Consider the following 14,141-nt stretch of genomic DNA (forward strand, 5'->3'; position numbering starts at 1 on the left):
ACCTCCACTGTGCCCAGCTCAGCAGTCCAGGGGGATCCCAAGTGTGGCATGAAGATGGGTCTCCTGCTCCTCCTCCTCCTCCTCCTCCTGTTGTTTATAGGGCCCTCTCCCCGCCCACAGCAGGCTCCTGCTTGCTTCTTCTCAAGCCCTGTTCTAGGAGGGGTGAGCTTCTGCTACAGGTTTGGGAAGCAGGGAGGCAGCTTCATCCTGCAGCAGAACCAGCAGCATTAGGAATGTATGCAAAGGGCTTCCTGGTTCCCATTTACACCCAGCGTGGTGTATTGGTTAGAGTGTTGTTGGACTAGGACCGGGGAGACCCGAGTTCAAGTCCCCCTTCAGCCATGCAACTCACTGGTGGTGACTCTGGGCCAGTTACTTCTCTCTCAGCCTAACCTACCTCACAGGGTTGTTGTGAGGACAAACCTAACCCTGTGCACTGTTCTGGGCTCCCCAGAAGAAAAAGCGGGATATAAAAATAAAAATGCATGAATGAATAAAATAAATGTCACAACCCTCCTGTGGAGCAGGCGCAGCTGAGAGAGTGACCCCCCCCGGGCCTCCCAGGGAAGGAAGGCAGTCCACTCTCCACTGTCCCAGCTCTAGGTCCACCTGCGGTTCCTGTGCTGGCCGCCGCCCCAGGCTCCCCCGGTCCTTCCAAAAAAATCCGCTTGCAAAATACCCAGCACTGCAAAAACAGGACACAGATAAAACTAGTTGAGCATTGTGGAGCCGCTGAAAAGGGCTTTGGGGGATGTGCAGCAAGGAAAAGAAAAGGACCTCCCTCCCGCCCTCCCTGCCCTCTGCTTTGGCCCCGTCTAGCCTAGAGGCGTAGGAAGAAGAGACGGGCCTCAGCGCCACAGGTGGAAAGCAGACTGCCAAGGGTTGCTTTGGCAGGGGCGTGTGTGTTTGGGTTTGCGCAGCCATGCATGAGCTGGAAGACCATTCTTCTTGGTAATCTATTATTTGTGCTATCCAAGGTTTCGGCTGACATATTTACTGACATCTGTTTTGCTTTCCAATGAAAACACCAACTGCCGCCCAAGACCGGCGGGGGCGGGCGGGTGGGATCTTTCCGACAACAGGAAATTAGTATTTTGAAGAGATTTGAGGTCAGTGGGGGAGGATGAGCTTGTGCGTGGTGGGGGGGCGATAAAGGAAGTGAGCATTCAGTGCCGCTCTGATTGGATTTGGTGTTTACCTTCCAGAGAAAGGTGTGTGGGTGTTTTAACTGCTTTTGCCCCATGAAGCTGCTGGCTCGATGCTAATGAAATGAGTTCAAGGCACACTGGCTGAGCACAGCCCTCCTTGCTCGAGCCTGTGCTCTGGGGAGGAAAAGCTGGGTAGGTGGTGGGTGGGTTTCCAGAGCCCCCTGGGTGGGATGGAGATTGGCTCACCAGCCAGGGCGCCACTGAGAAAACACACACCTCAGTGCGGGGGTTCTTCAATCTAGCGCTCACAGAGCCCTCCTAGGAAGCTGCCTTCTACCGAGTCAGACCATCGGTCCATGTAACTCAGTATTGCCGACACTGACTGGCAGCAGCTTCTCCAAGGTTTCGGGAAGGTCAGGAGTCTGATGCTGCCAGGGAGTGAACCTGGGACCTTCTGCCTGCAAGCAGGCAGATGCTCTACCACTGAGCTGGTAGAGAGAGCCCCGAAAGGGAATATGTGACAGCACGTGCATGTAGAATCTCTTGCAGCAGGGTTTCTTAACCTTGGGCCCCCAGATGCTGCTGGACTACAACTCCCAGAATCCCCAGCCACAAAGGCCATGTCTGGGGATTCTGGGAGTTGTAGTCCAACAACATCTGGAGGCCCAAGGTTAAGAAACCCTGTCTTACAGCACTTGCATGTAGTCTCCCATACAAGTGAAAAACAAAGCTGACCCTGCTTAGCAAAGTGGACAATTTGTCCTCACTACTGTGAAACCTCATGTACTCTGCCAATCTACACCCCGCCCGTTTCCCTTTTGGTGCACCTCTGGGCTGCTCAATCCCCAGACTTCCCACCCCGGGCTGCTGCTCTTATAAGTGCCACCGCCTCACTCTCCCTCCCTCCTGCATTGCACCCCCAGCCACTCTGACCTCCACCCCCCCGCCCCCCCTTTTGTGCTTGGGCTCTGTATTCAGTCCTGCTCTCCATGGCAGTGGATTTCAACTAACTTATCCTGTCCTGAAGGATCTTCACTTTGCCCCCCACCTACCCAGCGCCCACAGCTCTGATGCAAAGATTACCAGGTTCAGAGAAGGGGTGTGTGGAGCTATGCCGGAACTGGATGTGATGAAGCTGCCCCACTGGATGTCCAGGGGTGTCAGTGTGTGAGTTGGGAGGCCAAAGGGCCTTCACTGAAGGCTTCCTCTCAACAGGCGCCTTGGGCCAGCCGCCAGCGGTAGGGGTGCCCAGGACAAAAATTGCGATTTGAGTTATTTGTGTTTAGAACTGCATTATTGATGTGTACAGGTGAAACTCGGAAAATTAGAATATCGTGCAAAAGTCCATTAATTTCAGTAATGCAAATTAAAAGGTGACACTGATATATGAGACAGACGCATTACATGCAAAGCGAGATAAGTCAAGCCTTAATTTGTTATAATTGTGATGATCATGGCGTACAGCTCATGAAAACCCCAAATCCACAATCTCAGAAAATTAGAATATTACATGGAACCAAGAAGACAAGGATTGTAGAATAGAACAATATCGGACCTCTGAAAAGTATAAGCATGCATATGTATTCAGTACTTGGTTTGGGCCCCTTTTGCAGCAATTACTGCCTCAATGCGGCGTGGCATGGATGCTATTAGCCTGTGGCACTGATGAGGTATTATGGAAGACCAGGATGCTTCATTAGCGGCCTTCAGCAATTCTGCATTGTTTGGTCTCATGTCTCTCATCCTTCTCTTGGCAATGCCCCATAGATTCTCTATGGGGTCAGGTCAGGCGAGTTTGCTGGCCAATCAAGCACAGTACACTGTATACTTTTCAGAGGTCCGATATTGTTCTTTTCTTCAATCCTTGTCTTCTTGGTTCCATGTAATATTCTAATTTTCTGAGATTGTGGATTTGGGGTTTTCATGAGCTGTACGCCATGATCATCACAATTATAACAAATTAAGGCTTGACTTATCTTGCTCTGCATGTAATGCGTCTGTCTCATATATCAGTTTCACCTTTTAATTTGCATTACTGAAATTAATGGACTTTTGCACGATATTCTAATTTTCCGAGTTTCACCTGTATTTTGTAAAATATTTATATCATGCCTTTCCATCTTAAAAAAAGAAAGAAAGTCCACTCACGATTCAAAGCACAGTGTGAATTAAAACAAGAAAAAATTGAACGAAAACCACACAGCAGGGGGAAAGGGTCACACATGGAGGCATGAGCTCTAGAGTGCATGGTGTGTGTGTCTGCGTGGGTGCAAGCCGGTTATGGACGCAGACAACCTTACACAGCGGCTCTGGCATGGCTGAAGTGTGCTTGGCAAGAGCTTCCTGGCACCCTCTTTCTCTCAGCCCTCTTCTGTGCCTGCCCTACCCCTGCCCCTCCCGCCCCTGTGGGTTTTTCTCCTCCTAATTTTTCTCACCCCATAGGGTGAGCAGGCAGCTTCCTCCGGGCCTTTTGCACAGGGCAAGGGCGCCCTCGTGTGGGGACCAGTGGATGAGCAGCCTTGGCAGGCGGGAGGCTCAGCTGCTCCTCAGTGTCTTTCCCCCTTACCAGCTTGTGCCTTTGGCGCAAGTGTGGGCCTCAGTGGGGAGTGGGAAGCCAGATCTAGAGCAGCTGGCAGGCAGGTGGCAAAGGGGTTGAACAGCCGGGGCCTCTTGGCCCCTGGACCGGGCCTGCTGAACCCGCCTCGCTCTCGCTCTCTCCTGTGTCTCTCTTCCTGCCTCTCAGTTGCATGGCAGCAAAACCTGGCTGCCACTGGGGCAGAGAAGCCCCTTCTTCAGAGCTGCAAACAGCTGCTCTGGCAAAGGGACCGGGGCCCCCAAGCGGCAGATGCTTAAACTGGGGGGCGGGCATGGGGGAATCTTCAGCAGAGGACTGGGCATCTGGGTAGGGACTGTGCCACTAAAGGGCTGTTTGACACAGGAAGCAGTCTTGGACTTGCCTATAACCATGGGGTCCATCTAGCTCAGCATTGTCTGCACTGACTGGCAGCGGCTTCTCCAGGGTTGCAGGCAGGAATCCCTCTCTCTCAGCCCTCTCTTGGAGATGCTGCCAGGGAGGGAACCTGGGACCTCAGATGCTCTTCCACTGAGCTACAGCCCCACCCCCTACGAGAAATCTCTTACATGGACTCACCCAGCCAAATGCAACCCCAGGTGAACCCTGCCTAGCAGAGAGAATTCACGCTGGGCACCGCAAGAGGGGTTCTCCACCACACCACGTTCCTGCACCATCCTGGGGCTCAAGAGTGAAAGCGACGAGAGTCACGGACCGTGGACTGGCAGCCTCTGCTCACGTGAAGCTCCCATGCCATGATTTACATGATTTACATCCTGTCTTTCTTCCATCCTGGAACTCAAGGTGGTTCGGGCGGCCGCTGGGGTGGGGCCCCTGGGCAGTCCCCCATCCAGGCACTGACCGCCAGACCTGGACCTGGTGAGCTTCCAGCAAGGGACTGCAGCACGTGCCTTCAGTCCAGGCACGGGACTAACAAGGGGGGGGGGCGGAGGTCAGTGTAAACCTGCTCTGATGTTTTTGACCGGCATCTCTCTGAATTCAAGAGATGCTGCCATGAATGAGCTAAAGGCCCCCAAGCAAGGCTGACTCTCTTCTTGGGGCCATCAAATGGGAGCAGTTGGCAAGTCAGTCCAGAACGCACTGAGCAGGGGGGGTTGGACTGGAAGACCTTCAAGGTCCCTTCCCACTCTCAAAATGCCATGAGATGCCATGAGAACGGGAAAACGGGAATGAAGGGGACACGGGTGGGGCCAGACTCCACCTTCTTGCACCATCGCCTGATAACTAATGAGTCACCCCTGCTAACTTGGCAAAGAGGCACCTTTTAATGTGGTGATTCTCTTTTATTTAGCAGGGGGAGAGTAACTGGCCCTACCCACCCCCTGCACAGCCCCCCTCCAGTGACTGCTGCTGGTGTCTATCTTGTGTTTCTTTTTAGAATGTGAGCCCTTTGGGGACAGGGATCCGTCTTATTTATTTATCATTTCTCTGTGTAAACTGCCCTGAGCCATTTTTGGAAGGATGGTATAGAAATTGAATGAATAAATAAATAACAACAACAACTGAGCAAAGAGCACCCTTTTAAAGTGGTGATTCTCTTTATTTAGCAGGGGGAGAGCAACTGGCCCTGTCCATCCCCAGCACAGCATACCTCCAGTGGCCGTTGCTAGTGTCTATCTGATGTTTCTTTTTTAGACTGTAAGACCTCTGGGGGCAGGGAGCCATTTTATGTACTTATTTATATGAAAACCACTTTGGGAACTGGCATATATTCCTCGTAGTGGAAGTTCTAGGGACAGCACTTGGATCCCCATCACCAGCCTGGCCTCGTCTGAAGCTTCCTCTCTCTCTCCCACCACCCCCAAGCCAGAGATGCAACCATGCTGAGTAAAGTTTTGAAAAAAAGCTCTTTACAGAGAGAGCAGCGCTCCCACAATTTCTCCTCTGGACAAGCTGCCTGAAAGGCAGGGAGTCCAAATGTAGGATGGCAAGAAAGAAGTTAGGGAGAGTTGACCTTGCAGTAGCAAGCATGGGTTGTCCCCTTTGCTAAGCAGGGTCCACCCTGGTTTGCATTTGGATGGGTGGGCACATGTGAGCTCTGCAAGGTCTTCCCCTTAGGGGGGTGGGGCCATAGCTCAGTGGCAGAGCGTCTGCTTTGCATGCAGAAAGGCCCAGGTTCACTCCCCGGGGGCATCTCCAGGTAGGGCTGGGCGAGACTCCTGCCTGAAACCTTGGGGAAGCTGCTGCCAGTCAGTGTAGACCAGGGTTGCTCAGCTTTGGCCCTCCAGCTGTCATTGGACTACAACTCCCATCATCCCTGACTATTGGCCATTGTGATTGGGGCTGATTTGTAGTCCAACAACAGCTGGAGTGCCAAAGTTGTGCAGTGCTGGTGCAGAAAATATTGAGCCAGCTGGACCAATGGTTTGACCGGGCATAAGGCAGCCTCTTGTATTCCTGCGTCAGGGCGGGGGGCTCTCTTTGGGGAAGAAACAGTTGAGGCCATGCTTGACCAGGCCTCCTATTCTGCCCGCCCCCCACAATTTCAACCAGTTTTCTTAGTACTTAGTACTACTGATATTTATATATTGCTTTTCAACAGAAGTTTCCAAAGCAGTTTAGACAGAAAAATAAAGAAAATAGCTCCCTGTCCCCAAAGGGCTCACAACCTAAAAAAAGAAACATAGGATAGGCACCAGCAACAGCCACTGGAGGGTTGCTGTGCTGGGGCTGGCTAGGGACAGTTGCTCTCCCCCTGCTCAATAAAGAATATTGCCACTTTTAAAAGGTGCCTCTTTTGTTCAGTTAGCAGGGGTTTCTTGCCCTGTAGGACAGGCTGCTGGCTTGTTGTGTCTGACCTTCCGAGCACAGCAGAGGCATGCAAGGTAGGGCCAAGGCAGGGAGCGTCCCGTTTCTCGAAACTTGGCCTGCCAGCAGGTGCCCTAAAAGGGAAGCCCGCCAGCAGGCAAAATAGCGGGGGGGGGGAGGGGGAAGAGCAGAGAAACAACCCCTCCCTGGAGACAGGTGCAGGCCCAGCTGGCAGCAGCTGTCCTGCCAGTTTGAAAAAGAGGTGCCAAATGTTGGAAGAGGGAAGAATGGAAGGATTGATGCCTTGAAGGACTTGGGACAGAGGCCAAGAGGCTGGTGCAGCCCAGGTGGGCCGATGCCGGGAACACAAAACGACTCTTCATGTGCAGGACCCAGTTCTTGCTGCTGCTGCTGTGCCCAGCCTCCCTCTTAAGCAGCCAACTTAAGCCCCAACTTAAGTTGGGCACAGCTTAAGGCACAGCTTGGAGATCCAACTCCCAAGTAAGAAAGTGAATTTTCTGGTGATCCCCAAGGCTGCCCTTGGGGATCACCAGAAAATTCACTTTCTTACTTGGGAGTTGGATCTCCAAGCTGTGCCTTGGGTCCAAAGTGCATTTCCTACAAGGTAGAGAAGTGTGCCTGTCCAAAGGGAGGGCCTGAGAGACTTGCACCCTCTGAAGCGGGAGTCTCCACCACCAGGCCTCCGGTTCGGTGGCTGTCAACTCCAGTGCAAAAGTTCTGGCCGGCAGCAGGGCTGGGAAGAGCTCCAGAGAGCTGTGGCCTTGCCCGATGTACCTGGTTGGATACTGCATGAAGCAGGATGCTGGGCTAGACAGGGCCTGGCCTCATCCAGCAGGGCTTTTGTTTTGTTTTTTAATGTTCTTATGCTGCCAGTCAGAGCTGAGCATCATAGGAACAAAGGAAGATACTTTATACTGTTAGACCACTGGTCCATCTAGCTCAGTATTGCCTGCCCTTACCGCACCTGCTCTCCAAGGTTTCAGGCAGGGCCCAACCTGGAGATCCTGCCAGGGAGGGGACCTGGGACACCTTCTGCATGCTGCTGCTCTTTTACTGAGGTTTGGTCCCAGCCCGAGGGCCAATGGTCCGACTCTGCTGCCAGGAGACCTTGCTTTTCTCCGGGGCACGACGGGCAACAATCCCGCCACGTGGCAAGTGTGAAGTCGGTTCCCCGCCCTGCCCTTGGGGCCTCATCATCCCTCCCTCTTGCGACCGAAGTTTCCCGCGAGGAGGTCGTTTTGTTCGGGCGTCCTCCCGGGTTTGAGGACGAGGCCGCCGGGCTGAAGAGCAGCCGAAGCGTCTCCCTCCCTGGGTTGCAGAGGAAGCGGCCTTTGGGTTGGGGGTGGGAAGCAGAACCGAGCCAAGCCCCCAGCGCAGACAGTCTGCGCGCGGAGGCAGCAGGACTCCGAGGACGGACTCCCTCCCCGCGCCCCATCTGCATGGCGGGGCACGGTGGGTGGTGGGGGGGACGAAGAGAGGCGCGCGCGCGCGCACCCGCGTCTGCTTTGATTGGGGGGCGTGGGGGGTTCTCCTGAGGGGGCTGGGCGGAGGGTGTGGGACGAGAAGCGGCCCTTCCGCTCCGTCTCCTCCGTTTGTAATTCAAGCGCGGGGGTGGGGGTGGGGGGCGGCAAGTCGGCTTTTGTCTCTGAGCGTCGCTCCGGAGCAGACCAGGCTTGGCTCGGGCTGGTGCATTCCGTGCCCGGGAGCGCTGCTTAAGTTGGGGCGCCCCCAACACTTCTCACATGCGCGCGCTCCCGCTGCACACAAGTTCAAGCCTCCTTGCAATACTAACATAAAACGGCTGGAAATATGAGTGGGGTCAGGAGGCGGCTGCTGCGGCTGCTGCCTCGTGCTTCCCTTGCTCTGCTAAGGTGGCAACATGCCAGCCGGCGGGCCTTAACTCCGGGCGTACTGCCAGCCAGAGTCCGCTCCCGAGAGCTGCTGGGTGCGGCCCCGGGCAAGTAGAGGCGCCCAAATTCAAAAGTCGCCTGAAGTGCGAGGAGCAGGAGGCGAGCCGTGAGGCATGCTGGGAATCGTAGTTCTTTTGGCGGAGTGAGACGGCCCTTTTTTCTTCCCACCCTTTTGTGGGGGGGCGGAGTGGCTGCATAACAGGCAGAAGGCAAACAGGTCGAGCAGCTTGAGTTAGGCCTAACCTGCCTGTCGCTGCTAATGAAGGGTACAGCTGTAACAGCAGCTCTGCTGCACAGGCTCTTAGGCATTCTTATCTTAGGGCTCTTGCAGAAATGTAAGGATGGGCCTGGGCCCTTGGGCAGAAGAGAAAGAAGGAGCCCTAGGTCTCCTCATGGCGAGCAAGGGAGCCAAGCTGCCAGCTGCAGACTATATCCCTACATTCTGAATGGAGCCTGTGGAACTACCCTGGACTAGACTTTAGGGTCAATCACAGTGACATTTGTGGCAATTTCAGGCTAACCCTCACTCGGTTGAGGATACCAGCAGGAGACCTGCTCTTGTGCTTTTGCTGTGCAGCAGTCTTGCAGTACATCTCCTTTGGGGCCTGGAGTGCATGCTCAGCACTCTTGAGAGTGGGGCAGCCACAGGGGCTGGCTTGGAAATTGGCAACCACAGTAACCAGCTGCTCTGCAGCTAGCAAAGGATGATCATCTCAATTAGCAGCAATTAACCCCATTTCATCTCCTAAGCACATTTACCTGGGAATAAGTGCTGCTGCAACCCATAATAGGCAGGATCAGGCTCTGGTTTGTGGGGCTTGTGAGGAGGAAGAAGGAGCTGCCTCTGCACACCTGCAGCACTTTAGCTTCTGAGGAATAATAAAAGACTCAGGCTGCTTGAGCTTTTCTGTCTAGTGGAGTGTGAGGATCTAGTCTTCTCCAATGGAGTTATCTTCTGGTAATACTGCATGAAGTCTGGGGAAAGGGGGGATATTGGTGGGTGGGTTGCAACTCTGCTCCTTTCCAGCTCACTTATATGTGATCTTATTTGTGGGAGTGGTGAGTCTGTTATTGTTATTTTAAAAAACCAGTTCCCAAGAAAGCTTCTGACTGTTCTGAAGCTGCTGGAATTGTCCTGGTGCTTCTCTGCTATTGTTATCAGCTTGGCGCTAGAGACCAGGTCTCTGGCACTCTTTGGCTACTTGATTTTGTTGCTTGCAACTTTGCATATGTCTGCATACACCCTTGTTGAGAGAGGATAACTAGTCATTTATCCCATAAAGTGGGCTGCAGTCTATGAGGAGAGTGCCTCCTGCTCCTCTGAGAAAGGTGCTAGTGATCCCTCAAGATGCTTGGTTTGCCTCATAGGATTTGCCTTTTACTGAGTCAGTATGCTTGGTGTGCCTTATACTGAGTCAGACCACTGGTAGGTCTATATGTCTGTTCTGACTAGCAGTGGTTTCTCCAGGGTTTGGGGCCAGAGTCTCTCCCAGCAGGGGTGTAGCTATAATTGAGCAGGTGTGTTCAAAGAACTGCCCCCCCCAGCTCCACTGCTCCCTGTTTTCTTCATTATCTCCCTCGCTCCAAGGGAGTGAACACAGGCCCCTTATCTATGCCCATCTCTCAGCCCAACCTGGAGATCTGCCAGGGACATTCTGCATGCAAAGCAGGTACTCTGACACGTGGTTGTGGCCCCATCCCCATGTTCCCTCCATCCTAAGTGACTGCTTCCCTGAAAGCTGTGTCCTAATGGCAGAAGAGAGGCACCTTTTGAGATTTTGGAGCAGATGGCTGCCTTCCAGAACTCTACTCTTTCTGGAGCCTCATCCTAGGAATGTTGACTTGGCAAGGAGCCTCACTGGGCTCCCTAAGATCATAGCTGAAATTCTGACTGTCTGGTGGAAGTGCTTGGCCAGGAGGGGCATCTGTGCACCTTTGGGTTGCATGGGAAGTGGTGTTAGTGGTTAAAAGTATTTTAAATGGTTTTAATTGTTCTTTGAATTGTTTTTATATTGTTTTTAGCACTGTGTGTTTTCATGTCTTTTAAAAAAGTTATTGTACACTGCCCAGAGCCTCTGGATGGGGTGGTCTATAAATGTAATAAGTAATAAAAGGTGCTGATTTGGAGGGGGTGGGAGAGAAGGCTTTCTATTAGACATGTAGAAACTGTCAAGCTGGCTTTTCTGTCTTTCTGGTGGCGCAGTGGTAAAACTGCCGCCCTGTAACCAGAAGGTTACAAGTTTGATCCTGACCAGGGGCTCAAGGTTGACTCATCCTTCCGAGGTCAGTAAAATGAGTACCCAGAATGTTGGGGGGCAATATGCTAAATCATTGTAAACTGCTTAGAGAGCTCCGGCTATAAAGCGGTATATAAATGTAAGTGCTATTGCTATTTCCAGGAGCAGCAGGTACCAGCACCAAGCCCCGCAAGAGAAAATACAAGAGAAAGGGCAGTCTGGCCAGCTCTCTCCAGTGCTACTGCCTGCATGGATACCCAGGTGTATCCCCAATTGAATGCTATCTGCGAAAAGCACGGAATGGACCACTTGGCTGTTCTGCCTACGGGACCCCTAAAAGACCTAAGGTTTGGTGGAGCACAGTTGGTGGGGGTGGGGTGGGTGGGTTGCCCTGCTAGGTAGTAGAGGCCCAGAGATTAACCTTCCTTACCTTGAGCTGCCCTTAACTCCAGGGTCTGCTGTATGCTGACTTGGACAGCCAAAGCGAGATCCAACATCTTAGCTGCTGCCTTAAATGTGAAGGCAGCAGCTAAGATGTTGGATCTCACTTTACGAAAGAGACACTCTACGAAAGAGAACTTGCATTAAGGGGAATTTACAACAGGTTTTGGGTTTGGAGTGGTGGCGTTGCAGAGCAGGGTTGGATTCTGGTCCAGAGGAGAGACTGCAGAATGTGACTACATGTATATATCCTTCTCTTCCTCCAAAGAGTCCAAGGCAGTGTACTTGGTTATAGTTATGCCCACAACAACCTTGTGAAGTAGGCTAGGCTGAAAGAGAAGTGTCTGGCCCAGAGTCACCCAGAGAGTTCCATGGCTGAATGAGCATGTGTTTGGTCCACAGGACTGCAGAGCCAGAGGGCCCTTCAGATATCTGGCAATGCTAAAATTCATTTTTGCTTCATGGTAAAAGATCATTGTGGAATTTGTATGGAGCTCGTGAAGTGGGGGATTTCCCACAGGTCTTCAATATTCTGCATTCTGCTCCTGCAGCTAACTCGGAATTCCAAGCAAGAGAGAAAAGAGAAGGCAGAGAGAGCTGCCCGGAAATGGAAGAAAAGAGCCATGGAAGAACTCAAGAAGATTGCTAAAACAAATGCTGAGACTCTTGCTGGAAAGTCAAGATGCAGAGGTGAGGGCTTGCTCCTGTGACTGCTCCAGGGCTCTGGTGTGTCTCGTAGTGGAACTGGCCAAGAAGCTGCCACATTGTTTTCTGTGGACCAGGATCTTGTCACAATCCCATTGTCTGCATACAGCCTGGGTGGATGCTGGCGTGTGTGTACATGTGGGAGGGGCACTTGCTGACCATATACAGACCCCTGTGTGTACAGTACAAATTGAATACAGACAATTCTTAACTGTAGCAAAAAGTTGTATATACAGATTTTCACTGAGGATACTGATCTCTGCAATGTGTTTGCCATAGGTGCCAAGAAGAGAGAAGTCTTTAAGCGTATGGCTCGAGGTGGGATTTGGCCATGGAATGCTTGGAGGCTGCAAATTGCAGCTCATCACTTTGCTATGCTTCGTTATACAACCCTCTTAACATCTCCTCTGAGTTTTCTTCTGCTTGCTCTTCGTGCTGTGAGTGAAAGGAAATGCAAGGCCTTGATGTGTCCAAAATGACCCCTAGGACTCCTTTCTTATGCTCTTTCAAGGGTTGGGGTTGTTTTGCAAAGCAACAGCGCTGTGTAAGGGCAGGGGTTGGAGGTGGGATGGGTGACTTATACATGGCTTGACCTCATCCTGCAGGACAGGTCTTATGTCAAGGCCCTTGAGCTTCAGGAATGAATGGGGCTCTTCACTTTGTACTTCCCATGTCTAGCACACTCCCCCACTGAAAGAGCTTAGCTGCCTTGAATTCAATAATATAAATGCTAGAGGTGTGTATAAACAAGGTGGGTATCTCCAGTTCTGCATTAAGTATCAGGCACCTTATTCTTTCCAAAATGGTAAAACTCTTCTGATCTGGGTTGCAAGGACTTGATGTCAAAGGGAACAATTGAGTTATGAAGCAAGGAGGGTACAGATCAGGGTGGCAGTGGCATGTGTGGGGTACCAAATGTGGGAGAAGAATGTGGTGGTGTACATGGGATGGAAACTTCATGCAGAGAAGCATCACTGGACTTTCTCTTTGGTAGAATACAGGAGGGGTTTACCATTGCTTCTTTCCATGCAGTCTGAGATGATGCCTTTCAGCATCTTCCTATATCGCTGCTGCCCAATATAGTACCAGTGGGGATTTGAACCGGCAACCTTTTGCTTGTTAGTCAGAGCCCTTGATTTGTACAACCTTGTTGACAGCCTCTCTAGGTAGAGCTGGGGAAAGACCCTTCTCTGTCAGGAATTCTGGAAAGTTGTTGCCTCTTGGTGCAGACAGTACTGAGCTAGATGGGCCAAGGATCTAAGCTGGTATAGTGCAGCTGCATACAAGAATCCTCCTAGCATGTGCTCCAACAAATGATTCTGATAATTTTGTTGAAAACACACGCAGTAGTTTTGCAGCTCTGTTGGAAAATGTTACTGTGGTGACTTGCCCTCTCTCCTTGCAGGCCTGGCTGCCCACAAACACAGGCAGCGGGAAGAATCCAGAGGTGAAGGAAGTGGCAGCTGGTGAGTCCAAGGCCTGCTCTGGTAACGCACGAGAGATAGCAGCACCACCCCAAAGGAAGTGAGTGCAAGAGCCCAGCAGCACTGAAGACTGGACACTGTGGCCAGCTCTGGCTTGAGGAGCAAAAGGCCCACCTGGTATTAGGCAAGGGAAAAGGAAACCACTTTTAACAGGCTGCCTTGGAGTCATTCTAGCATACTTTTAACTCAATAAAGTTAATGTCTTAATAAGATGGTGCTCTGGTGTCATTTGCACAAAACGGCCTCTGAGTAAGGAGGTGGTGGTGCCTGGGCTGAAGCCTCCCCAATGCACGGATGGCCAAGCCCTCCAAAGACGGGCAAGGGCATGATCCCCTCCAGTGTTAGTGTGGAAGGAAGCCATCTGGGTCGCACACGTAAGCGTGGAGAGGAGGGCTGCAGCCCTACATCAGGCAAGTGGTGGCAGGGATCACCCTTGCCCTGTAAGGCAATGTGGAGGCCATGCTGGCTGGCTGGCTGGCCTGCCTCCTTGGGCCCTCTTCGGGGGGGTGAGATGCCCCCTTTGGCCTGCGGTCCCTCCCTGGGGTGCAGCCAGGTGGGCTTCTCTGGCCTGTTCCTGAGCCAGTGTGGGCAGGAGGAAGAGGGCAGTTCCCTGGTCAAGGCCTCGTCCCTCCACGGGGCCCTGAAGGCCTCACCGCTCCCTGGCATGGCCTGGAGGCATTTCCCCACCCTGCCCCCACCCTTCAACACTGTAGGTGTTGCTGTTGCACCCGAGAAAAGCGTCTGAGTTAAACTCTGTTCTCGTGGGGGAAATAAACTCGGGGCTCTTCAGCTGCTGGGAGCCCGCAGCCGCTCCCCTCTTCCCCTGCCGCAGCCGGTGACAGCCGCCCAAACGG

At 52.5% G+C, this 14,141-nt stretch overlaps 1 protein-coding gene across 3 annotated transcripts; it reads left to right on the plus strand.

Annotated features, from left to right (window-relative positions):
* Window positions 1-7,775: 7,775 nt before the first annotated feature.
* LOC128345255 (uncharacterized) lies at window positions 7,776-13,497 on the plus strand. 3 transcript variants are annotated; one of them, XM_053296946.1, is made up of 5 exons: window positions 7,776-7,962; window positions 10,820-11,004; window positions 11,650-11,788; window positions 12,083-12,240; window positions 13,209-13,497. In XM_053296946.1, exons 1-5 carry the CDS (start codon window positions 7,950-7,952, stop codon window positions 13,329-13,331), a joined length of 618 nt encoding a protein of 205 aa, XP_053152921.1. In that variant the 5' UTR covers window positions 7,776-7,949; the 3' UTR covers window positions 13,332-13,497. The 3 variants fall into 3 exon arrangements, with proteins under 3 accessions (XP_053152921.1, XP_053152919.1, XP_053152920.1); XM_053296944.1 differs by lacking the exon at window positions 7,776-7,962 and adding an exon at window positions 9,212-9,479; XM_053296945.1 differs by lacking the exon at window positions 7,776-7,962 and adding an exon at window positions 9,220-9,378.
* Window positions 13,498-14,141: the final 644 nt, after the last annotated feature.

The sequence above is a fragment of the Hemicordylus capensis genome, chromosome 2 (genome assembly GCF_027244095.1).
Source record: "Hemicordylus capensis ecotype Gifberg chromosome 2, rHemCap1.1.pri, whole genome shotgun sequence".
In the NCBI taxonomy this organism is placed as follows: Eukaryota; Metazoa; Chordata; class Lepidosauria; order Squamata; family Cordylidae; genus Hemicordylus; species Hemicordylus capensis.